The following is a 26,193-nucleotide window of genomic DNA, read 5'->3' on the forward strand; positions in this document are numbered from 1 at the left end:
TTTAATCTGAGTGAGGTATAATAGTATATTTATAAGAAAAAATCCATTCATGAGTTGGTTTTGATTATTGTTCACTAAATCATTATGTTAGTCATTTTATTATTTTTAAAATCAAAATTACAGTCATCCAATGTTTAAAGTGCTAGTAGACTTTTCTTCCACTATTGTTCACTTGGGAGTATTTTTGTTGTATCAATTTTAAATGTAATTATTTTACTTTCCATGTCATTGAATCATTTTACATGACATTTAAAAGTTGCTACTATGACTTAAACCATCATATTGCTTCAGTGAATGTGTAGTTTATGCAGCCATTAAAAGAGATAAATAATGTAAAATAAAGTTACACTATCACTATGGTAAATTTGACATTGTGATTCTAGCATTCTTCTCACATTCTAAAGATTTATTCTTGAAAAGAACTAGGGGTAGAGTTGGAGGTGTGTAGGATTGTTCATGAGATTATGGCACAGACACCTCTGTCTACAAAATTAGATTTAAATATACCAACAACACTTCCCTCTAACCAAAAATTCTTAACAGAGAAGGCAAATCTTCATTGCATTCACTGTTGTTAGTGTTTGGTGGCATGCCAATAATATATCAACCAAACACTCCTTCCATGGTAATAAATTAAGATACCGTGATGCTATACGGTGCCGACTGCATCAAATAAGACGCTTTTTTCCAAGAACTTTGACCTGCACATAACACTTTCTGTCAATCATGTCCACGCATCACAACTCTGCCTTGGATTCCAAGTCCTCTTCTTTCAATGAGTCGTCATTAGTTGAATCCTTCGATTGGTCAGGGGATTGAATAGGTTCTAGGTCATCGCCCAAGATTCGTGCAGTGAATTTTCTCGCCTCCAAATCAAGGTCTGGCCACTCAGCTACAATTCGTCTAGCACCCTGTAGACCAAAGTGGAGAAAAGTTAATTAAGTATATGCAGGAAACAAGTGGAGATACAAAAACATCGGCAGTTATATAATGCAAGTTTCCTAGAAAGAACAGAAGAAACTTGAAACAGAAAATATTCACCTGAAGTTTGGGCTCTTTAGTCATAGGATTGTTGCACAGATCAATAGTTTTTGCCTTGGATTTTGTAGCATTACCACACCATGACTCACACCATAACCATTCTTGTGGCAAAGAAAAAATGGGCACAGTATGCTGTGCATAATTAGGAAGATCCTGAACCATTGAGAGCAAATTTCAGCCGAGGTCCTCAAAAAACAAAAATTAACCAATGATGACGGGTGCTACATTGGAAGTAAATGAAAACGATTCCATCTTAATAAAATAATGGGTATCCAAAACCTATATATCAACCATATGGTCATAAAATACCTAATATTCGTTCACGAAAAGATCATTTTATGAAACTGTTGCCTGTGTATGTGTAAAATTAAACCCTTTCTACTGTACAATTATCTAGTTATGAGCCTTTTAATGTGATTTTATGAAACAATAATTCAATTTTTATGTAGCAAATAGCGAAGGCCAGCTCCAACGTAATAAAAAACAAGTGTTAATTCCAACATATCAAGTTCTTCCACTGTAAAATATGCTGACAAGTACATGCAGTTATGTTATCTTTTTAAAATAATTATCACGTAACATTGCATATGGAGGAATAGATAACATAATCTTGCCCTAGATAGTTTGGTCTTGCATGGAAAAAACCCATGATGGCGGCCACGATGAAGAGTTGATGATATGGAAGATACCCAAAAAAATGAAACTTTTTCTTTTTACTAAACATTCAGCCATACTTAACAACTTAGTCTTTTGAGTGATTCTTTGAAAGGAAAATAGAAAAATAAAAAAAATATTTCTCACCTGATCCAAGTTAGCTAGACTATTTGGATCCTTGCTAAGGGTTTCATAGAAAACTCGAAGGTTATCTCCAGCAGCAGTCTCTCGGAACTTCTTCAAATCAACGACATACAAAGCACTGAAAGTACACGGAAATGGGAAACAACTATTAGAGAAATGATATTTATATACTCCAAATCTTTTGGCAAGAGCATCAAGAAAGTAGCTACCAACCTAATATGGTACGGTCTCCCCCGCAAATGATCCTTCCAGAAACCCTAACCAAAACAAGGCAAAGAAAAATTAGCATTCAATACTGACCTACATTTAATTGTGTGGGCGTGATGACAACCAAGCGTTGATGTACAATATAATAAACAATAATATCAAACAGTGGCATTTACCTGTCTCCAAAACCGATATCCATCCATCTCCCTATTATTATCACAAAATGGAGTATATGCCAGAGGTCTTCCTTTTAAATTCATGTCATAGAGCTCTCCCATGTCAGTCCTGACAATCTGATCAGCATCCACAAAAATGACCTGCAAATATAGGTAGACTTTAAACACACAATTTCACATAGGATTTTCTTTGTCATTACTTGTCAATGTCACATGTGATGCATGTGACACAATGAAATTGAGAGTGGAGACAACATATAAGAAGCATTAAGTTTGATGCAGAAAAGAAAACCATGATACCTTCTCCAAGGAAAGGGGAAAGATGACATCCAGGAACAAAATTTTATATGCCCAAATTATTCGTTGCTTCTCTTTCTGCTTATGCAACCAAGTAGGCCATTTGTATGTGATTAGTTCATATTCGAAACCATACTCTTCGGACATGTGGGGAATCAGATCCTGTGTGTACAGATGACAACAAAAATAGTTCATGTCAAGCAAGCTTGTTAAATTCTGCTTTGAATTTCTAATGTAGAAAAGAATTAATATCTAACCTTAAAAGATGGAGAGAGATAGTTCTTTATGAACCAAAATTTAACTGGACGGTTGGTATTCTTTAAAACACTGAGAATCATAATCTTCAAAAAGCGTTCATATCTGGCAAAAATGTGTCAAACAAAATAAATGAAATCGAAGATAGAAATTAAATATAAAAAAATGTTAAAAAGTTGAAACTGAAAGCAAATATAAGAGACAAGTCCTATTTGGCCAAAATTTACAGCAAAATATAATACCATATCGAAACAAGAGAGCAACTTACAGGTGTCCAGAAGCAATTGAAAAGATATTAATTGTTTTTCCATGCCGTCCCCCTCTTCCGTTCTCCTATTTTGAAAAATAGGTTCACTCGGTTACAACTCTAGTAAAATAGAGTAGGTTGATATGACGAAATAGAAAAAGGGAGAGGGCAAAAAAAATACTTCAAAACTCATCATGTATATTGATAATACCTAATTGGTTGGACACATCCCAAAGGCTAACAATGGCCTTTTCATTCAAGAATTAAATTATAGCTATCTCAATTCTCAAGCAAAGCATTACATAACTCAAAGTAACATCAATCAGATCAAAACAAATTATTACACCACCGAATTTGATAATTAATTACTTAAGAGTCACAAAACAAGGTCTTCAACAAAATCTAGCACGAGAAAAATGAATTCATGAAATAGGGACGGAATGAAGAAACTTAAAAAAAGAAAATAAAAAAAAAATAGAAAAGAAACTCACAAGTGAATTGCTTTCAGCGTTTTTAGATTGCTCACTGCTACTAATGAAACCAGAAGCCCATTTTAGTAAGTTGGAATTCCAGCCACTTCCCTACAAAAAACAAATGTCATGATTTGCATTTGAATAATAATGTTCTCTTTGACCCTGACACCAAATTTTCAAAATAATATTTTAAAAACAAGCACTTACTTTCTTCTTATCTTGCAGATTGTCATCATCATCAGGAATCAGTAATTTCTCATGTTCCTTGCCCTTTCTTTTCACTACTTCCATATGAACCACTTTACCCCGTAAACTATTAATAGTGATGAGTTTTGATGATTGTTTATTCTTACTTCCGTCATCATCTTCCTTAAAAATATAGAGCTCAGAACTTCTACCAGGAGCAAGCTGCAAGAACCAAACACCAGGAGAGACTTTCATTTGCCAATAACCAAGATTGGCCATCACAAGGGTATCAACTAAATGGGGTGAGGTTTTGGTTCCAAGAATCAGCTGAAGACCTCGTGGAGGATCATGATCTTTCTCAGAGCAATGACCTGATTAGATGAACAATTGATAAGAACGGTAACAGATTCATAGGAAGCATTACTTAGTGCTATTTAATTACAAATGAGAACATCGTAAAGAATTTCCAGCCTATATCTTTAATTTTAAATAAACATAATATAATTTTACCTGTGAGGACAAGAGCTTCAAGTTCAAAAACTGCTTGTAGTGTTCTTGTATCCCCAAGGTTCTCAAGCAGAATGTTATCCAGATCATGACTGCAGAATGAGGAACCACATTAAAAACTAAAAAAAATGAATTTCACAGAGGTAGCCATTATATACACAGAGAGAGAGAGTTAAAGCTAACTACATATACCTTCCTCAAGAAAAGGCAAAACAGCATCTACTTCCCCTTTAATTTCAGAAATAAATAACAAATGAATTTTCTCTATTATAGAAATTATGCAGCATTCTGTTAGACTAGTTCAGAAAGGGAAAGAAGAACTATTGACAGGAAAGTAATCCAGTTCCGACTGAGATGACAAGAACCAGTCAAGAACTACAAAAAATTACTCCCACTAAGGCAATTCGAGAGGTCTATCTCCCCCCACTCTTCTTCTCTCCTCCTGTTTCTTTCTTTTTAATCTTTGGAATTGGACCACCAGCCTAGGGCGATACTTAGTACTTTCTGATGTTAATATTTGGCCATTTGCTCTTCTTCATAGTTCACACCATTTTAAAGTTTAAAAGTTTATTCTTATCTATTACATGCTTCTGTATTGTCAGATATAAGGGTACTTTTGAACAAAATATAATAACATCAAATATGTCTAGTCTTAGAGTTTGGGTTGGGCCTAACTCAACCTTACAAAACCAACTTGTAAGGTGATGACTGCCTCCACTTATAAACATATTCTCAGGTCATATTTCAAACAATGTGGGAGTCGTAACACACACTCCCCATGCCCAAGACTGGGATCAAGAGTGTGACCCGAGTGATCCGATAGTGGAAACCTGATAATAGGTGGCCCAAAAGATCTTGTATAAGCTCTCATACCATATTAAGTTATATTGGGCATAACCCATCCTTACAAAACCAGTTTGTTAAGAGAATACAAACACATTACCAGGCAATATTTGATCAAATGTGGGACTTTTAATATCTAGCACGGTTTAGCATGTCCAACACAGAACTAATAACGGACGCAACAGTTATACCAAAATTTTAAAACAAGGGATGTCAATGTGATTTACTCTAAAATAAATAAAGGTAAATCAATAGTAACAGACAATCTTCTTGAGCCCCCACCCAACAGCTTGATCTTCAAAGATATAATGCCGCTAAAAGCTAAAGCTGATACATGGAGGCTCATAAGTGGCCTTATATCAAACAAATGTTAAGGATAGTGCATATAGATAATACATACACAGTAAGAACGGGCTCAACAAGCCAGGACTCCGGAACATCAAGATTCATGGTGAGAGTCTTAGATAATGGCATGTTGGCAAAAAATGCTTTTGGACCATTTATCGAAGAATCAATGTTGCTTAAATCATCCTGCAAAAGTAATAAAAAACTAAGAACCCAAGGATTAAATAGCGTGAAGAATAATCTATAAACCAAATGTGTAAGATATACCATTGACGGTACTACATATCTGTAATAGTTCTTCAGAGGAAGATCAGCAAGGGAACTCTGGCATAAAATGAAAAATATCATTGAATATTAGTGTATTGTGTTGGAGGTAAATTTAAAGAAAATATAGCTTTGGTAGTAGAAAATTCCATATTAGGGTAAAAAATCTTGCAGGTCCAAATGCTCTATAAAAGCCAAATGTATAGCGACAGGATGTTTTTGTTACAATTTTTTTGAAACAGATATACAATTGGTTATATGTAAATAGCAATCAAGACATATAGATAAACGAAAGGTTTCCATTACTATTGTGGGGTCTTTAGAGGGTAAGATGTAAGCAGCTTTAACCCCACAATTGCAGTCAAGCCAAAATATAATGCTTGAATTATAATTTCCAACTTTCATATATTATGGATTACGGTGTTAAAAACAAACTTAGATAGTTCTACGACCTTATTTGGACAGAAATGCAAACGGATCAAGTAAAATGATAGCATCAGTTCAGATAGAAGTTGACATACAAAGGCCAACTCAAAAACACCTAAACATAGTAACATACAACTTCATGACAGCTGGCCTCTATCCTAAGTAAAGCCAAACTAGAGCGGAGTTCCTAGTTAAGCCACAAGGACACCACTTTGTCTTTTCAAATTACAGGTATCAGAAAAAATAATTACAATTCTCTTTTCCTATTCATTATTTTGATCCCAAAGGCTTCAGAAGACTATTAAAGAAGGTATAACTTAGGTGATGAGAAACAAAAATATTTAATAATTATAATTTAAATAGAACTATAGATATCAACCAACCAATGGATTCAGTACAATCCTCATGCTGGGCTGAATGTATTTCCACAAAACTCGAAGAATTCCGGACAACTTCTGGCTAGTTGGACTTAAAGGATCCAGAACCGCATCAATATGAATGCTAGAATTTTCATTGTTTAGAATAATGGCACTGCATAGAACAAACAACCGTATAACAATATTACTTTCATATTTCATATCACTATATGATTAAAACTTCAGTCAACAAATGAATAAACCTTTAAAAGGAAGATAAAATCAACCACAATTTGTGCCATTAGTTTTTTACTAACCATTCTATCTATATGAATTGAGTTCACAGTAACTAAAATATTACCTGTGTTGATCACTCAAAACCTCAAAACGAGCACTTTCAGAACTCCGTTCTCTCATAGACATTGAAGATGATACAGACATGATAATATCACTAATGAATTTGCTGCAAAAGAAATTGCAAAAACATGTAAAGAATCAACAATATAAATGATTTTTGCAAAAAATTGTCTGTCATTGCCTGAAAAGTAAAATGCTGTGGCCATTTTCAAAATTGTCTGATTACACAAAGACTATTGAAGTGTTGTCAAACTTCCACGCTTCCTAAGTTATCATTTCCATCTTAACCTACACATGTTTGTGCCTATCTCATTCTGTGGTATATTGAGCAAAAGGCACAACAACTTGAGGTACCCAGAATGCGATTTTTATAACCTTTATGTGACTCAAGCTGTTCATATTATAATTTGCACAGAGATGATAACTGGCCATATACTTAGAAATGTTCAACTTTAATGTTTATGAAAGGAAGGTGATAGATGTACCAGAACATCAAGTAATAACCACAAGACATAACTAAAAGAGCAAAAGTGAAGAAGTGAAACCTTGTCAGCATGTCAGGGTCCACATCTTGCCATGTCACCTCTTCAATAATATCCACAATATGGTTTGTCCTCTTCTTAAGCTCGATTGATTCAAGAAGATGCAGATCAGCACTCAAAAATGTGCTTTCGTCAATAGGACAAGTTACCTGTAAAACATAAATGCCAAGGTTAACACAGGGAGGACTTACAGAGATTCTACAAAAAACTAATCAAATTTGAATACACAAACAACTGGGACAAGAAATACCGCAGGAGATAAAGACAGCCTTACCCTTCCATTAGTGAAGACAGCATTAACACCAGATTCAGACCCAAGTGCTATATACAAAAACTTCTCCACCTGATAAAAAGAAGCCTCATTAGTGTAAACGTTCATGGTTACTGAATAAAAAAGAATGTCACTGAAAGGCTGACATTGAGTTCAGAAAGGGCAAAGCAACCAGAAGTACCTCACTCAAATGCCTTCTCACTTCACCAGCAGAAAATTCTGAGAGGGAAGACCTATAGCCCTTAGATGGTAACCCATTAGACTCAGCAAGCTTGCAGATCTCATCAATAAATTCTTGGGTCCCATCAACTTCCACAGCAGATGTAAGGATGTATTTCTGCTGATAGACTGAGGAAAGCTGATCCAAGAAGTCTAATGCATTCTTCTTATGGCTGCACAAAACCATGCATTTAGACAATAGATAAAAAAACTGTGAATAAACTTAGAAAAGAATGCATAAAACTGCAGAATCAAATATGCAGTACCGATCGATCTATTATTAAAAGTCAAGTTAAACAATTATAAAAACAAACCTATATGAGGATGTAGTAATTTCAAAAACCTTCACAAAAAGGAGGCTAAACAAATTTGTAGTTTGGTTGCCACTAAACAGAAGACCTACACGAGCATCTTTGGACCCTTCTATCTGTAGCATAATGTGCAAATAAAAAATAGAAGTACTGAATAAGTAGGTCCAACACTCCAACTCAGGACTGACATAAGGCTAAAAGGTAGAAGAATATTCAACAGAAATGCAAATCAGTATTAACCAGATAATTTAAGCCTTGGCGAAGTAACTTAATCCCACTCCCTGAAGTGATGTCAACAGCAAGAAGATGTGTCACAGGCTTCAAATCATTCGTTGCTGCATAGGATAAAAACAGACCAAATGATAAGACAGAAGACCGGTGTGTAGGAATTAACCTATTTATTATTCTAGTATATCAACAACTTACTTCCAGGAGAGTGCAAGTAATTAATGTCGTTCAGTATAGACGCCTCTCCAAAAGTAGACATTGAAAGAGATATGAACCTTGGTTTGTTATCAGAAATAATCTATATCAATCAGAAACTGGTTAGCCTCATAACATATTATACAAGTTTCCCAGAAAATATGAAATTTTAAAATATTATACCCGAGGATTATAGCGTTGAATACCAGCTTCTGATAGGAACTTGTCCAATACATCAGTGTGAGATTTTATTTGTCCAAAATATACTTGCTCCTGTATTCTCTGAGTCTCATCATTCAAGGCATTTTGTAGAGCCTCCTGGTAAAATCAATTGTAAATATACTGATTAAAGTAACAACAAAATATTTAGTAAATGAAACTAAAGTTGAGCATATAAAGCATATTAAAAGTTAAACAGGACTTCAAGCACAGTACTAAGGGCATAAACACCTATGAGACTGTCTGGGAGAGGTTATAAAAACAGTCCATGACATGTCCATAAGCTCTCCAGGATATCTTATGAAAACAATGCAACTTTATTTTATCTTTTGTTATAGAAATGACATACACATAATTACTTATATAATGTTTTATGTTATAAATGTTTAATTAAATTGCTTCTCCAAACAGGACCTAAAATGAATTCTGATCCTCCACAGTACAGGGTGTATTGTGCATTTTTTTTAAGAAGGGTGTACTGTACATTATAGAGTAATGTGAAGTGGTTAACCATTGGTGATTATACAAGGAGCATATTTAGGAAAAACACATTCATCAACAGAGAATGCAATTCTTAGGCCAGCTACCTAGGAAAGTATAAAATTTTGCAAAGTTAGCTACGACCAAATTACTAACAAAAAAAAAAAAAACAGCTGAACTGCAGACAGGTTTTTAAACTAGTTGTTATGGAAATAAGATGAGGTATAGGAAAACATTCACAATGACGTTACTCGTTACCTCATTCGGATCAATAACAAGCCCATTCATCAACAGAGAACATTGAAGCTTAGACAAACCAAGATTAAATACATGCTTGGAGCTTTCTTGGGACAATTCCTTCAACTCTGGCTCCTTCTCCAGCTTTAGTAATATCTCTTGAGGAGGAGATTTTACCTTTGGTCTACAGAAAATAGTGAGAATATTTACTCCAATGATAGAACTAGATCAGAAAAGTAAGAAGAAAGAAGAATCTTTATAGAATAACTGTAAAAATTGATTTTCAGGCGTTCGATAATCCTGTACTCTTCACAACAATGATCTAATTCGGTACCCAATACTATCTCCCTGCCCCCCTTTTATACTTCTCACCCTACAGTTAACTAACTAACTGCAGTTAACAGTTACATCTGTCACAATTATGCAGGAGTCTCATCCCCTGTTTCCCTCCTATTTCTACTACTGTACATCCTTTCTAAGAGGAAGTCCCAGCACAATATCATCCATGTCTTTACATAACTGACAAATAAAAACACATAATGCTACTGAAAAAGAAAAGTCATATTAGAGAAATCACAGACAAATGGCCACAAAAAGTCCAAAAACACTCACAAGATTGTTTCCACAAATGCTGATTCAACATGGTGCGATTCAAGGTGAGCATCTTCTACATGATCATCTGATTCAACGCGTAATCTGTTAACCTACAATAATGCACATAGTTTTAGATGACTCGGAACAATGTCAACATATGTTCACAAACAGCTTATCCATGGTACAGTTATGTCATTTTAATCCAAATAGGAAAAACAAGCTAAACTGGAACCTTACAGACAAAATAGAGCGGTGTATATGAAAAATAAATAAGCCTTTTTCTTGTTTTCTCTATTAACAGGGTAGGGATGAAACATATAGGAGTCCGTGAATTCTCATGCAAACTAGGTTAATGGCTTCATTCGTAATAATTCCCTGAATTCATAAGTTAGTTATTATCTAGAAAAATATTGTAGTTATAGGAAAGGAGAAGAATAGAAAAAAGTGTGAATCATAAGCGAGACAAAACAGAAAACTCGACAGATTCAGAAGATGACCTTGGACAGGTAGTTTCAAGATAAATGGAAGAATACGCATATGAAATATGTAAGTTGATCTGTCGATATTCTCCTGATATGTGCTCTTCGGGATTTCAATCACGTTGATCTTGTGTATATAATTTTTTGGTTTTAAAATCTTAAATAAAAACAGCAGTACAACAAGGTAGTAGAAACACCGTGACAGAAGATAGCTTATGCTGAACAATTCCATACATTGCTCAAAAACTTGAAAGCCATTTCAATACCGTAGTTCCCCTTGATATAGCTGAAGAGACGTATAATCTGAAAATTGAAATGACAAAAACAGCGTATCACAGTTCTGCAGGTAAACTCCTAAAAATGTATGTATATTTTTAAATCGCTGCGGTGAAGTTACCATATTAGATATGTCGTCCTCAAATTTATCTCCCTCCTCTTTGGTAGAATGATCCTCTAACTGCATGATGTACTTTGAAGAATACAATACAATCCCAAATCTCACAGGAAAATTATTCTCATACAATGATATGATCATATCAACTGACTGCAAGGTTTTCAAATAATAAGCTATGCGGTGAGAGATTTCACTCGGAAATATATGCAAAGAACAGCGTGAAAATGTTAATTTTGAGGAAATAAACTTGCCTCAAGACCACAAGTGGTTGCTGGATCAAGAACAAAAACAGCATGGAAAAGATTTTTACGGATTTGACGTAGCTGCCCCGGGAAGACCGGCATCAAGATCTGCACAATAAAAATAGACTATGTTCAGATGAAAACTTACATGGATATTTTGAAAGTAATATTATTGTCCAGTTTGAGAATCAAGCAGTAGTTGACCTCATTTAGATTGGACCTCCACCATTTGTACTTGCCATCTTCTTCCAAGTTGTTCAGATAATGAACATGAGTAGAACGAAAATCAAGTCGAAACGTATCAGACTCTGACGGAGGTAAAGTTGACAGCAGTTTTCGCACAATGCTATGAGGAATCTGTAATTACTAGCAACATCAATTTTAAAGTCTATATAGTATATACATATATAACAAGACATCATCAATCAAGAGCAAAATATGTGAGTAATGTGACACTGTTAAACTGTTCCCAAAGCAAATACCATTTATCTGCCACTTTGTTCCCAATTTTTCTTAGGCTACCTATCATTGATAGATACATGACATCATATATACTTCTAGTTTTTGTATTGTGCCTGACCATATATATTCCCAAGCATTTGAATGCATCGGATGATAATTTTTATCTGTCCACTAATAGTTGTAAACACGAACAAGTAAACTAGACATTAGTCCAGTACTAAAAATATGCCAAAATTAAGATTAGATGACATTCACCTTCAATTTTGAGAACTGATCAGCCAACAACAGATCCTGATGAACCAAGTCAATCAACCTAACAAAAGACAAATAATAAAACATTGTAAGTTTGAAATTGTTCTTTTAACTTGTGACATGCACCTATTACACCATAACCATTATTTTACTTATAGTATCTTAGAGCATCTTGTAAGATTTCACTATTTATTTAGGATTACGAGTTTTGTATCCCTATAACATAACATGATATATAAATAAAAACATTTCATCATAATTTAAACAATATCAGCAGGAAGAAAAAATATTACAGATTAAGGTCAATATCTTCGACATTGAGTAAAGCACCGTTGAGAGCCATTAATGACTTGCCAGGCGGGATCATCCGCTGGTTTGCAGTTATTTCATCTCGAACAGAATCGTCAAGCTGCCGTGCATCACAGTTCCATAAGAACATTTGTCAATAATTTTCGACAAACATGCCTTGTATCGGAAGATCCAATAAAATTTACCTTCATGCGAGACAAATAAGAAACTATGGTAGGGAAATTTTGATTAATATCCTGCATTGACTGCAGAGGATCAGTAGCACGGACTATTCTCTGTACAGTTTGATGTCCAAGATCTGTTGTCATTATAAAAATATATATTACAACACAGTTCTTAAATCAAACTAAGATGGAAATAAATAATTAATCAATTCCTATAATCAGGAAAAAAGAGGTTCCAATACCCTTCAGTTCCCAAACATCAAGTGTATCTGATACGGTTGATGACAGCAGATAATCCCTGAAAGCCATTATCTCAGATGCTAACTCAGGTTTACGATCCTACAAGCAAAACCACAAAGGTAAACTTAGAGCCAGACTATATAGAGCCAGACTAACATTATGCACACATAATAAGAAGCATATATAAATATAAGTATAATCGTTGAGAACAACCCGGAATTGTCATATCTTGAATGTAAAGCCTATTGGAAAAATCAAGTCCCACATTGATTAAAGATAAGGTCTGACTATAGTTTATAAAGAGTGGCACCCTCACCTTACAAGCCGGTTTTGTGCCCAATATAAAAATCTAACATGGTATCAGAGTCTATCGTTTCGGGCCACCCACCATTTATATTCACGCACCAAGCCCAATAGTGTTGGGCGTGAGGGGGGTTTATTGGAAAAACCAAGTCCCACATTGATTTAAGATAAGGTCTGACTATAGTTTATAAAGAGTGGCACCCCTCACCTTAGAAGCGGATTTTGTAAGGATGAGTTAGGCCCAATATAAAAATCTAACAAAGCCGTATTTAGGAAAATGGATGACAGGAGCCTATTGGTGTGTATGCTCAAGTTTCAACATAATTTGTCAGTAAAATTAACTAATGTATGGCCCTTTACAAATTAATTCTCCAATCTCTATTGTGGTGCAGCTGTCATTTTGTTTTTCTCTTCAAATGAAAGCAGATAAAAGTTAAAAGCCACTTTCCTAGTTGCCAAACTAAAGAACATTACTTGAAATAAAGAGAAGGGGGGATTTATCATGCATGTATTACATAATTTTTTTACCTTCAAACACCCCATTCTAATTTAATTTGATACAGATAACATAAACTAATTAAAAATGGCTACAATTGCTTAAAAAAATGGCTACAAACATCAGTTTTCTTTTTCATGTGCGTGATGAAAAACAAATATAGGTGTTGAACAAACCAGAATTTTAGAGAATATGAATCCTCTAACTTCTTGGCTAAGATCTTCGGTGCGGGGATCCTCCAAAGTCACACCTGTAACCCAAATTTGTAACCGTATTAATAAGAGTTATTAACAACTACATGTAACCTATGCTTATTATTAAAAAAATGTTCTTGACCATTTTACAATGAACTGTATAGGGAAACATTTATTTTCAACTATCTGTTTCCAAAACCAATAGCTTCCAAACTTGAAACCAAAGTCAAAACAGAATTAGTAGACAATCAGTATTAGTACACATTACACTACAAAATGACGTGAAAAGCTATGTTGTTAATCTCGGATAGCGGCGTGTAGCGCCGACCCTCAAAAATGCTATTGCGGTATAGCGGGTAGCGCTATAGTGGTATAGCGGTCATGTACAAATTAAACATAAATTCCAACATGCATAAAATAGAAAAATACCCAAAATTAAAAGGACTTTCTTACTTAATAATTATACTAAATATTGTCATTTACCATCAAAATAGGTTCTAAATAAAGACTAATAACATTCCATGATTTTATTTCTCCCGATATCCCCAACTAATGCTTCTTTGCTCTTGTTATTCCTCCATTGGAAGGGTGAAAACAAAAATCACAAATAATTGTTTTCTTGCTGCTGTCTTTATAAGAATTCCACTTGCAACCTATATCAAGGTCGTCATCAGTAGGCTTAATGAAGCCTCTGTTATCAGCAGTTCTAGAAGATGGTGCCATTGCGCTACCAAACCGCTCACTTATGATTTATTTTCAAAATAAGGATTTTCATCAATTTTTTTCCCTCCAAAACGCTAAAGCGGTCAAATAGCGCTACCAAACCGCTACGCCACCGCTACCAAAACGCTATTTTCCTGCAAATAGCTGCCGCTATTTCCGCTTCTCTAAATAGCGGAAAGCAGCCTTATAGCATAGCAGAGAGGTGGTAAAACGCTACGCTATAGCGCTATCGCACGCTATAGCGCCGCTATTAACATCCTAGGTGAAAAGAAAAAGCAAAGGCCCGAAAAGGAGAACTTTCATTAAAGGGATTAACTAAATAATCATATTCTACAAGTAGCAATGCAAACTTTGAGATATTAAACAAAATTTTACAAAAAGAAATACTACTGCATAGTTTCTTTAGAAGCAGCACTTCCAAAATTTGGACCAAAGTTAAACAATGAAAACGAGAATAAAACATTTATCATTAATTATTGCAAACCTAAAACAAAATTACTTCTACATTCAAAATATAAAACCTTATGTAGTAGTCTGCATTTTTAAAAACATGAAAATAATTCGAACCTTTTTTAATTGCACTATCGTCCATGGCTTTATATTCCATATTCTTCAAAGCAAGTTCCACACCATAACCACCCAAGTTTACTGACTCACTCGCACCAACAGAACCACATTGTCCAATATGTGCTTCACATCCAGCTGGCAAGACTGGTCTCAATACATACTTAACTTTTCCCTAAAAAGCATCACCATGAAGGAATCAGAAGCACGTAAGAGTTGTTATTAACAACAATTTAAGATAACTTGTAAATTATAATTAACCTGTTTAGCAGCTTCAATAAGAGCAACATGAAACTCCTTAAAGCAATGGGTCCCAAGAGCACCATAAAGGATAGCAACTGGACCCCCAGTAGCTGAATCAAAATGGACATGATCAAAATCAAACACCGGAGGACTCTGAAACGAATCGCCAACACTGATGACAAGAAGAAGAAAAAAAAAATCAAACCTTAGTTGGAACTTATGCACCTCACAAACATTAATCAAGAACAACCTTGAAATAAAGGTATGTTTGGATTGACTTATTTGAGATATAAGCACCTGCAAGACTATTCGGGAGAGCTTATAAAAACAACTACGACATGTCGATAAATGGCATAAACTCTTTTCAGCTTATTTCCATAAGCTCTCCATGATAGCTTATGAAAACACTACAACTTTATTTCATAAGCATTCAATTAAGATTTAAGAGCCTGTTTGAATTGGCTTACTTGAGTTTATCTACTGACATAACCACATGTGACATTATTTGGAAGAACTTATGAAAACAGCTTATGACACATAAGTACCACAGTATAGCTTATGAAAACAGTTTATAGATTATACAAAAAGAGTTTGACTTCATTTTATCTTGAGTTACAGAAATAGCTTATATAATATGCTGTTATATAATAAGCTGCAAAACAAGTTGTTTATCCGAACAAGGCTAAAACATAGATAGCAGTACAATACAATACTTACTGTTGAAGATGATTCTGATTTTGGAGCCACGATTGCAATTCAGAAACATCGAAAAACAAGTGTTCACCGGTATCAATCCAACAACATTTCCCTCCAGGACTTTGGACAGTTACACCGTCGAATTGAGTAGTGTTGTTTTTTGTTTCAATGATTTCATGATCATGATGTAACAGTGGAAATGACGAAAGAGAATCATGAGCTAATCGACGGTAAAGTACAAGTGTAGGTGATGCTGATCTCAGAATTAGAGAAAATTCAAACAATGATGCTAATGGTTCACTTAAAAGAGAACTACCATGTTCTAGAATCTTCTTAACACAATATTTAGCTGTGTAAGTATGAGAATCAACATCATCATTAGCATCAGGATTAGCATTAATCCAAATATCAATGAAGTTCCAGAAAAAGTGTTGCTGATGTTTAGATAATAATTCTCTGTTTAAGCAAAAAGAAAATCAAATCAAAATCACATTAGTATTAATTAGATAAAAAATTAATCAAAGTAATTGATTGATTGATTGAATAAGAGATTAAGAGAATGAGTAAAACGACGACGTACCCAGCTTCTAGAAGAATAGGAGTACCAGACCATTTAGCGCGAAGGGCAGTTTGGACATTTTTGGGTCTTCGATTATCGGCGGTAACAATAAGCAGAGAGAAAGTGGTTACAACTAGAAACAGAAAACAACAAAAACAACGAACAGATCTAAACCTCATTTCTTTGATTAGGGTTTTATTAACATAATAACATTACCATGGATATGAGATTTGTTTTGTTTGGTTAAATTAAGGTGTGTGTGTGTGTGTGTGTGTGTGTCTGTTCTTTGTTTTCTCTGCACTTGTATGTGTGTGTCTTGGTCGCTGACTCAGTGATTCAGGTCTTGTTGTTGATGGAGAAAGAAAAAAAAAATATTAATGAAATTGGAATTGATGGTAATTTGCCACGTCGTTAATATTGTGACATGTAGCTCTATAGTTATTGGTTCCGTGGATGAAGAAGTGGGACATACACTACAGCTGGAAGTTTGCCGGACCACCTTAAATGGGCTTTTGGGTTCAGCCCAGGTGGAACTTGTTTGCTCCAGCCTCCAGCTTAAGAGATTTACTTTTGCCGCCTATCGGTTACTTGCGCGTCATGCGTTTTTTTCATTTTACTCTTCCACTACCGCTACTTAAGAGTGAGAAGTTTAGAGGTAATATATGCAAGGATTATGAAGCTCAAGTCAGTGTGAGAGTAAGAGTGAGAAGTTTAGAGGTAATATAGTGACGTACATTTGTCTTATTGTGAAAGGTTTTTTGTATAGACGTTGAAGAGGAGTCGTTGGATATTGATGGGGCTGTTACGAGACGGTGTTCATTAATATTGAGATTGAGTGGCGTTATGGATTAATTATCTGTTGTGGATTGTTGAGAGTTTGAGCGGGTCCAAAGTTGTGTGAAAGTTCTTGAGGGATTGAGACTCAATGATCTTGGGTTTAAGGATGAAGTTAGGTTGAGCCACGAGCCAGTCCAAAACATTATCTTTTTTGAAATTTAAAATCCGGACGCATTTTTTTAGATTATATAATCGGAATATATCATATATGTGATTCAAAAATTCAAACCCCTTCTTTTGCTCTCTCACTTTTGTTTTATCATTTTCTAAAACCTCTTGAAAAAAAAAAAACTCAACAAATCAATCACGGTCCTTCATTTATTTATTTTTTTATCAAATGCACCTTTAATCATTAACGTTTTTAAGTTTTCAAAATTCAAACAAGAGGTTAGTATACACATTTTCTCGTGTTTTCAATTTGTCTTTTTTTTTCTTAAGCTTTAATTTTGTTCGGATTCTAAAATCTGAAATGTATTTAGAGTCACTCAATGTTGTTTTTTTTTTCTTCGTGATTTCTCTACGTTTCAACAATGAAGAAAATGTCGAGAATGTAAGTAGAATTAGGGGAAATAGAGTCTTGACCATTACCTCTACCAGAAAAGAAGAGAATCGTATTAGTTAGAATTGCAATTGTAGGAACAAGAGGAAGAACAACAGGTTAAGAAATAGTCACTACTCACTAGCACAATCACAATCACAATCATACGAGGATGGGCTTTATGGTCATACCACGGAGGGGCCTTCGACCATATAGCCAATAAAATTATACTAACAAATATCAGGCGTAACACTAACACCATTGATTAACGGTACGGTTCCACCAATTTTTTTTTTTGTATATTTCTATTTTTTTTTATAACAAAGTTAAAGATCGAACTTAAGACTTATATCATAGTACTTCAATCGTTTATTAGGGTGTATTGGATTGAGATTTTATGAGACAATTTTGGCAAAAAAAAAGTCTTGATGATTTTATGAGATTTTGTTGGACTATATTGATTTTGTGAGATTTTAAAAACATTTTTACAAAGACTTTTTTACTATCAAAATTTTTAACACATGATTTGAATGGATTTTGAGAGATTTTTTCAAAAGACTTTTTTACAATCAAGATTTCATAACACTTTATATATTAGGAAACTTTTGTATATTAGGAAAATATTAAAAGAATCAATAAATTTTAATAAAATAAATTATATTTTTTTGGAAATCCAAAGATTTAAAAAAAAACTTACAATTTTTTTTACGTACATTTTTACGTATATGTTTCTAATCACCAATAAAAAGGTTATCACCACCACCACATTGATGGAAAATAGAAACAGATAAATGTGTGACGAAAAAAATTTGTTTGCCGTTGTAACTAATCTAAACTTTGTAAAAAAAACGTAGAATTTGTTAAAATATTTTTTTTGCAAAAAAACATATTTGATAGATAAAGAATAATAAGAAAAAAATCGGTATAATGATGATGAAAGTAAAAAAGTCTTGAAGAGTTTGAAAAATTCTCATGGCTTTTGGGGAGATTGTCGAAAAAGTGAACAAAGAAAAGAAGAAAAAATTAGGTGCAGTGATGATGAACTGTGAAAGTAATAAAGAAGTAGAAATTTTATACAGATGAAAGTAAAAAGTCTTGGAGAGTTCAAAGAAGTCTCAAGGCTTTTGGTGAGATTGTTGAAAAAGTCTGTCAAGTATATTTAAAACTAAAAAGTCTCTCAAATTCATTCCAAATAAGAATTCATCAAAATCGATAGACTTTTGAATACCAATAAACATTTTAAAAGTATGAACAAATCTCAATTGAATACCGACTTTGTTATTTAAGGTTAACGTGTATCTATTTTCACAAATGTATCACACAAACACAAATACGCGCGCTTCTTTCTTTTCCATAGCTGCTGCTTGCTTCTCTTCTCTTCTCCTCCCTCTCTCCCGTCGCAGAACCTCCCTCTTCAGGTAACGTTTTCTCAAACAGATCCTCTAACTCTTTTCCGGGAACTCAACCCTAACTTTCAATCAATTCTTTTCTCATATCATGCCAAACGTCTTATTTTACTTTTTGAAAAAAATAAAATCGAATTTCGCTGAAGATTTAGAAAAATGCGAATTTTCCTTCGCCGTTCTACTATAGTAGTAGGAGACTTTATATTCTGATTCATTCACTCACTCACTTTTCATTTTTTATCGTTTAGGGGGGAGAAACCCCAGTAGTTCGGAGTACTTCTGCTGCGAGGTAAGTATAATCTGACCAAAAAAATTGTTCCATCCAGAAATAAAACTCACTTCATCTTTTGAAGTTTTCTTTTGCAATCTAAGGTAACCTTAAACTCTTATTATGTTTTCAATACATGCTTTCCTTAAACTCTTATTATTATGTTTCAACACCCTTTGTTTTTGTTGGTGCCTTTTTCCCCTTCAAATATTATAATGTAAAACTGATTGAAAAGTAAACACCCTTTTTATTATGTTTCAACACCCTTTTTATTGTGAGAGTCGTTTTTCTATGTTTCAACACCCTTTTTATTGCCTATTATTATGTTTCAACACCCTTTTTATTGTGAGAGTCGTTTTTCTATGTTTTCTGTCAACTTGTTATTGGTTGTTTATCAGCAAAAACATAGAAATAACATAGAACAATATAGTAAGTTGCGAGAAAAGAACATAGCATTTCAGTTTGACACAATGGTTTTAGTTAAGTAGGGTTTTTACCGGATCAATGATTTACTCTATGCTTGGTATCACGACAAGTATTAGAATCCCAGTGAGCCACCAATCACTATGATTTTGCAACAAAAATAAAATAAAATCAGAGTATAGTTCATAGTCACATAATTCTCCCAAAAGGTGAAGAACCGCGAAGGTTCGCGCCTACCGGTTCGCGGTACTTTTGGGAATTGGTTCGTCGAAATTCTCTTTGAATTCATTAAATCTAACTAAGTACCGGCGAACCACTGCTTTAGGAACCTAAGTACACTTCTGATGTGTGACTTGTTTTCTCTCTATGATACACAAAACTCATGTGCTATCAGCCTACACTCAACTTTTCATTGATGGAAATTTGACTCTTAATTTATGATTAATATAAACTTCAGATTGATAATATCAATTAACATAAATTTAATAATATGAGTGACTATGGTATAGTTTTTGCAAAATCACGGTGGTTGCAATGATTCTATGCGACAACAAACATGCATGTGTTCTAGGTCTTCTTTTTTTTGTTCACAAATATATGATTTCTTTGGTCAAGTTAGTATTTTTATTTATTTATTTTGCATATTTTTTGGTGTTGTAGTAGGTAAAAAATGATTAATCCAGAAACGTTTACTCAAAAAACAAATGAAGCAGTTGCCAGTGCTCATGAACTAGCAATAACTTCAGGACATGTTCTACTGAATCCCCTACACCTTGCATCAACTCTAATTTCTGAACCCAATGGTATATTTTTTCAAGCAATTTCCAATGTTGGTGGTCAAGAATCTGCACGCGCTTTCGATAGAGTAATAAAACAATCATTGAAGAAACTGCCTACTCAATCTCCTCCGCCAAATGATGTACCTGCAAGTACTTCGCTTATGAATGTCATGAAGAGAGCACAGGTAGCACAGAAGTCACGCGGCGACACTCATTTAGGAGTTGATCAATTGATATTGGGACTTCTTGAGGATTCTCAAATTGAAGACTTTTTGAAACAATCTAATGTGGATGTTTCTAACGTTAAATCGGAGGTCGAAAAGCAGCGTGCTAAGGAAGGGGAGAAAGGTGATAGTGCTTATGGTGACACAATTCAAGCTTTGAAACTTTATGGTAGAGACCTGGTTGAACAAGCAGGTAAACTTGATCCTGTTATTGGACGCGATGAAGAGATAAGAAGGGTTGTGAGGATTTTGTCAAGAAGGACTAAGAACAATCCTGTACTTATAGGTGAGCCAGGTGTTGGTAAAACAGCTGTTGTTGAAGGGTTGGCTCAGAGAATAGTTAAAGGAGATATTCCTAGAGATCTATCTGATGTACGGTTAATTGCTTTGGATATGGGAGCATTAGTTGCTGGTGCTAAGTATTTGGGAGAATTTGAAGAGAGGTTGAAGACAGTTTTAAAAGAAGTGGAAGATGCTGAAGGGAAGGTTGTTCTTTTCATTGATGAAATTCATCTTGTTCTCGGTGCTGGTCGAACTCAAGGAGCAATGGATGCTGCTAACCTTTTCAAACCTATGCTTGCTCGCGGCCAACTTAGATGCATTGGTGCAACAACACTTGATGAATATAGGAAATATGTTGAAAAGGATGCAGCATTTGAAAGAAGGTTTCAACAGGTTTATGTTGATGAACCTAGTGTGCCTGATACCATCAGTATTCTTCGTGGATTAAAAGAGAAATATGAGGGTTATCATGGTGTTAGAATTCAAGATCGCGCAATTGTTGTTGCAGCTCAGTTGTCTAGTCGGTACATATCTGGTATACGTGCTCTTTGTACTCTCTTGATTGATGATTGTTTCTGTTTATATTAACTATAATTATCTATGATTGAATGTGGATGGTTTTGGTAACAGGTGGTATGTTTGTGTTTTTTGTTTGTTAAGGACGTCAACTTCCTGACAAGGCAATTGATTTAGTTGACGAGGCTTGTGCAAATGTTAAAGTTCAACTTGATAGTCAGCCAGAGGAAATTGACATCCTTGAAAGGAAGATAATGCAATTGGAAGTGGAACTTCATGCTCTCGAAAAAGAGGACGACAAAGCTAGCAAAGCTCGTCTTGTAGATGTAAGTATGGATGTTGAGTTTTTGTTTTAACTTGTAAGTTTTGATGATGTATTTGACAATTAAAATTTATTTATCGATTGATTGACACTACTAATCAAATATTATTCATTTAACCTTAAGTTTATAATATATTATCGTTGTGCTTCTGCAACTGTGAGACAATGGTTTTAAACTGTATTTTTCACAGTATAGATTAGTTTTTATTTACTTTTGACTTACTTGGATGGTTCATTGTTGATATTATTTGTAGGTGCGGAAAGAACTTGGTGACTTAAGAGACAAGCTTCAACCTCTGAAGACACAGCATAGTAAAGAGAATGAGAGGATCAATGAGAAACGAAGGCTGAAGCAGAAACGTGAAGAGCTGATCTTGTCTTTAGAGGAGGCCGAGAGGAGGTATGATCTTGCAAGAGCTGCAGACCTACGTTATGGTGCAATCGACGAGGTGGAAAATGCAATTAAACAGCTTGAAGGTAGCACTGATGGGGAGAACTTGATGTTGACAGAAACTGTTGGACCAGACCAAATAGCTGAGGTTGTTAGCCGATGGACGGGTATACCAGTGACCCGGCTCGGCCAAAATGAGATAGAAAGGTTGGTCAGACTTGGTGAGAGATTGCACAATAGAATTGTGGGACAAAACCAAGCAGTTGATGCTGTTGCTGAGGCTGTATTGAGATCAAGAGCCGGTTTAGGAAGACCTCAACAACCAACTGGTTCCTTCCTATTCCTCGGTCCAACTGGTGTTGGTAAAACAGAACTTGCCAAGGCTCTTGCTGAAGAATTCTTTGATAATGAAAATCAGATGGTTAGAATGGACATGTCGGAATACATGGAACAACACTCTGTATCAAGATTGATCGGTGCACCACCAGGGTAAGTTATTGGATTAGCAGCTGCTGAATTTCATTATAGTGAAAGCCTAAATTAATGCTTGGAGATAAACAAGACCGGTTCTGAGATTTTGAATGTCCTGAGAAACAACGGCCCTTATAATAACTTAAATTTTTCTCTCCTTGTACTTTTCGTTGCAAAGTCGGTCTTTCACTAAATTTGAGTTTAAAATATGCATCCTGTGTCTCTCTTCCTTATTTTGAATTGAATTTTTAGGTATGTCGGACATGAGGAAGGCGGACAATTAACTGAATCTGTAAGGAGAAGGCCATACAGCGTGGTACTGTTTGATGAAGTGGAGAAAGCACATACATCTGTATTCAACACACTACTTCAAGTCTTAGATGATGGGAGATTAACTGATGGACAAGGCAGAACTGTGGATTTTAGGAACACAGTCATTATCATGACTTCAAACCTCGGCGCTGAGCATCTCCTAAGTGGACTTTCAGGAAAATGTACCATGGAAGTTGCTCGCAACCAAGTAATGCAGGAAGTACGAAAGCATTTCAGGCCAGAATTGTTGAATCGTTTGGACGAAGTAGTTGTATTCGATCCTCTTTCTCACGAGCAATTGAGGAAGGTTTCAAGGTTGCAAATGAAGGATGTAGCTAATCGTCTTGCTGAGAAAGGAGTTGCATTGGCAGTTACAGATGCAGCACTTGATTATATACTTGCTCAGAGCTATGATCCTGTAAGTGTTATTATATCATCATCTTAATCATTTTCTTATAAAAAAAAAGGTTACTTATAAGTGTTGTTAAATAGCAGCTATAGCGGCACTATACTATAGCATAGCATGATTTGGACAAACCCCTAATGTTTCGCAATACACTATTTAGTATAAAATGTTGTCAAATAGTGGCTTAGTGGTACTGTACTATATAGCCTTATTACATAGGGGAATTTTAACAAATCCACTATCCGCGATTGACATCACGGCTTGTAACTAGGTTTTATTGTTGTTCTTGTGTAGGTGTATGGTGCTAGACCAATTAGAAGGTGGATTGAGAAGAAGGTAGTGACAGAGCTGTCTAGGATGCTTATAAGAAAAGAAATTGATGAGAATACAACGGTTTACATTGATGCTGATCCTGAGGGAAATCGTTTGGTATACCGTGTAGAAAATAATGGAGGGATTAATGCTGAAACTGAGATGAACTCGGATATTTTGATTCAGATAACAAATGCACCAGAAAATGATTCTACTCCGCCTTCCAATAAAAGGAAAATTGACGAAGGCCTTTTAATGATAGAGTTACCGCCAAAGAAAAAACATATGTTTGAATAAATTTTATTAGTTGTACTCAAGTTTTTGTGTGGACAGTTACTCATGTTTAGTTTGTGTTCTTCTTGAACATTAAGTTTTGTTAAAGTTATGAATCTGAATGGAAAGTTCCTTGCTTTTTGTCATCAATAAATTTAGTTTTTGGTTATAAAAGAACTTGTATTTCCTTATGCTGGTTTTCACATTGAGCATATCAAGTATTCTTAACACAGAAGATCAAATATTATTAGGACAACACAATTCCTTAACTAGTAGTATCTTTTTCTGCCCCAACAGATAGAAAAATTGAATGGAAGAGTCACCAGAAGGGCTTCATGAATGGCATCATTTACATTTTGCAAGGTATATATGTTGATGCTATGAGTTTTTTTATGAACTCTATTTAATGTTATGGTTTTTCATATGTACTTTTTGGGTCCTTTTCATTTTACTTTCCTTCAGGTAATATATGGTTGGTTGATATAGATAATAATTTTTCTGTTCAATATTTCTGTCAAATCCAATATGGAGCAGTTTTGAAAATTGAAATCACATGTTTCATAGTTAGAGTCTGTTGGGAACTCAAAATCTTAAAGTTGTTGAGTGGATGGAGACACATCAAATTTATAAATGGTTTTATATATTTAACATGTCTGCTCATGCAAGAAGCCTTCATGAATCATAAGAAATGTAAGAAAACATCCATAAATCCAAATTACATGATAGTTATATAATATTTTTCACATGTACTCCATTTGATGTTATGGCTTTTCATATATGTACTTTTTGGTCTATTTTCTTTTTGTTTCTTTCTTTAAGTTAATATGGTTAGTTGATATAGATCATAATTTTCTTGTTCAATATTCCTGTTAATTAATCCAATATGTAGCAGTTTTGAAAAGTGAAAACGCATGCTTTTACAAATTAAACACTTTGGTAACCATATGTATGCTCATGGCACATAAAAACAACATAATAAGTTAAATAAATAAATAAATAAATTTCTGATCTCTTAATTGTCAATTTTGTAGGAATCTCACCTGTCGTGGAGTTATTGGTATGTGAGAGTTTCTTCAATCGGAACAATCGACCTAGTTCATGTCGGATTTTTCCAAAGAAACTATTGTTTGCATGGTTGAGATTTATCAAAAAAGAGAGATTGCCGACATGGGGAGATATGAAGCCATGCAACTTGTAGTGAGTTGAAGTATTCCAAGAGGCCAGCCAAGATTTCATATGGGTCATTAGATATTGATTCTTTGAATTTGAGCAATGCCAAGTTATCTGTCTCCTTTCCTAAGGTAGAGGCAATTGTGTTTTAGACGAAAAGTTGAAAGCACAAAGAAGATATAACCAGAATGAAAATGTTGGAAACATGGCAGGAAAAGTTTTTGAGGAACAATGGATTATTTTAGTTTTTAGATTGCGAAGAAATTTGAGCATGCTGTGTAGTTTTTGGTAGTTGAGTGGAAACACAAGGTTCTTCCTCCTTTCATTGTTTTTCTGTTATGCATTTTAAACACACATACAGGAGGTATATAGCATATATATTAATATGCATTTTTCAGTCACTTACTCATATGGTGCTTCATTCGAGATATTTTCATGGGTGAAGGAAGAGTTCACATTTTAACTTGCGGGCGCGGTGTCTCGTTCAAAATATTTTCATGGGGGTGAGTGTATTTTGCTACCAATTTCCCATCTGTTTGTTATTTAATAAGGTTCTTGGCTGACATTGTTGGTATATATGCCTTTATAAGTTGTCCTTAGAGCAATAATCAAATTTGTGTCATTGCAAACTAAGGTGCAAAAGAATGAGAGGTTTGAATCTAAATATAACCATATACCACCAAATCTCTCACCACTAATTCAAAACATAACCATATACATATTTTTTATACAGAAACTTTGCCAACCTTCAAATCTATATAAACTACTTACAAGTATACCTAAACTATTTCAATAGGGAACAAGCAAAAAGAAAATTAAGGGGACAAAAAAAATCATTGTTTTTTGCTCCATTTTAATGGTTTTCATAT

The 26,193-nt window shown here is 34.5% G+C and overlaps 2 protein-coding genes across 5 annotated transcripts; one reads left to right on the forward strand and one right to left on the reverse strand.

Moving 5' to 3' along the window:
• Window positions 1-328: 328 nt before the first annotated feature.
• Window positions 329-16,807, reverse strand: LOC123910716 (UDP-glucose:glycoprotein glucosyltransferase-like). 2 transcript variants are annotated; one of them, XM_045961907.1, is made up of 37 exons: window positions 16,416-16,807; window positions 15,857-16,291; window positions 15,158-15,311; window positions 14,900-15,071; window positions 13,592-13,665; window positions 12,619-12,715; window positions 12,398-12,510; window positions 12,197-12,312; window positions 11,907-11,964; window positions 11,394-11,546; window positions 11,199-11,297; window positions 10,951-11,097; window positions 10,788-10,856; window positions 10,093-10,184; window positions 9,502-9,664; window positions 8,728-8,862; window positions 8,548-8,647; window positions 8,362-8,456; window positions 8,125-8,237; window positions 7,773-7,983; window positions 7,595-7,663; window positions 7,324-7,469; window positions 6,783-6,884; window positions 6,449-6,596; window positions 5,643-5,699; window positions 5,431-5,561; window positions 4,191-4,279; window positions 3,702-4,051; window positions 3,513-3,602; window positions 3,043-3,107; window positions 2,777-2,879; window positions 2,523-2,681; window positions 2,223-2,363; window positions 2,053-2,096; window positions 1,843-1,957; window positions 1,042-1,194; window positions 329-911 (listed from the first exon to the last, which is right to left on the reverse strand). In XM_045961907.1, the coding sequence occupies exons 1-37, from the start codon at window positions 16,571-16,573 to the stop codon at window positions 738-740; spliced, it is 4,890 nt and encodes a 1,629-aa protein (XP_045817863.1). In that variant the 5' UTR covers window positions 16,574-16,807; the 3' UTR covers window positions 329-737. The 2 variants fall into 2 exon arrangements, with proteins under 2 accessions (XP_045817863.1, XP_045817862.1); XM_045961906.1 differs by having other exon boundaries at window positions 5,431-5,699; window positions 16,416-16,727.
• Window positions 16,808-19,078: 2,271 nt separating this feature from the next.
• On the forward strand, window positions 19,079-25,811 carry LOC123910717 (chaperone protein ClpB1-like). 3 transcript variants are annotated; one of them, XM_045961909.1, is made up of 8 exons: window positions 19,079-19,187; window positions 19,424-19,547; window positions 20,527-21,686; window positions 21,812-21,993; window positions 22,244-22,869; window positions 23,104-23,581; window positions 23,864-24,517; window positions 25,186-25,811. In XM_045961909.1, exons 3-7 carry the CDS (start codon window positions 20,537-20,539, stop codon window positions 24,176-24,178), a joined length of 2,751 nt encoding a protein of 916 aa, XP_045817865.1. In that variant the 5' UTR covers window positions 19,079-19,187; window positions 19,424-19,547; window positions 20,527-20,536; the 3' UTR covers window positions 24,179-24,517; window positions 25,186-25,811. The 3 variants fall into 3 exon arrangements, with proteins under 3 accessions (XP_045817865.1, XP_045817867.1, XP_045817866.1); XM_045961911.1 differs by having other exon boundaries at window positions 19,083-19,187; window positions 19,424-19,464; XM_045961910.1 differs by having other exon boundaries at window positions 19,093-19,187; window positions 20,530-21,686.
• The last annotated feature ends 382 nt before the right edge of the window (window positions 25,812-26,193 follow it).

Source organism: Trifolium pratense, linkage group LG2, assembly GCF_020283565.1.
Source record: "Trifolium pratense cultivar HEN17-A07 linkage group LG2, ARS_RC_1.1, whole genome shotgun sequence".
Lineage (NCBI taxonomy): Eukaryota > Viridiplantae > Streptophyta > Magnoliopsida > Fabales > Fabaceae > Trifolium > Trifolium pratense.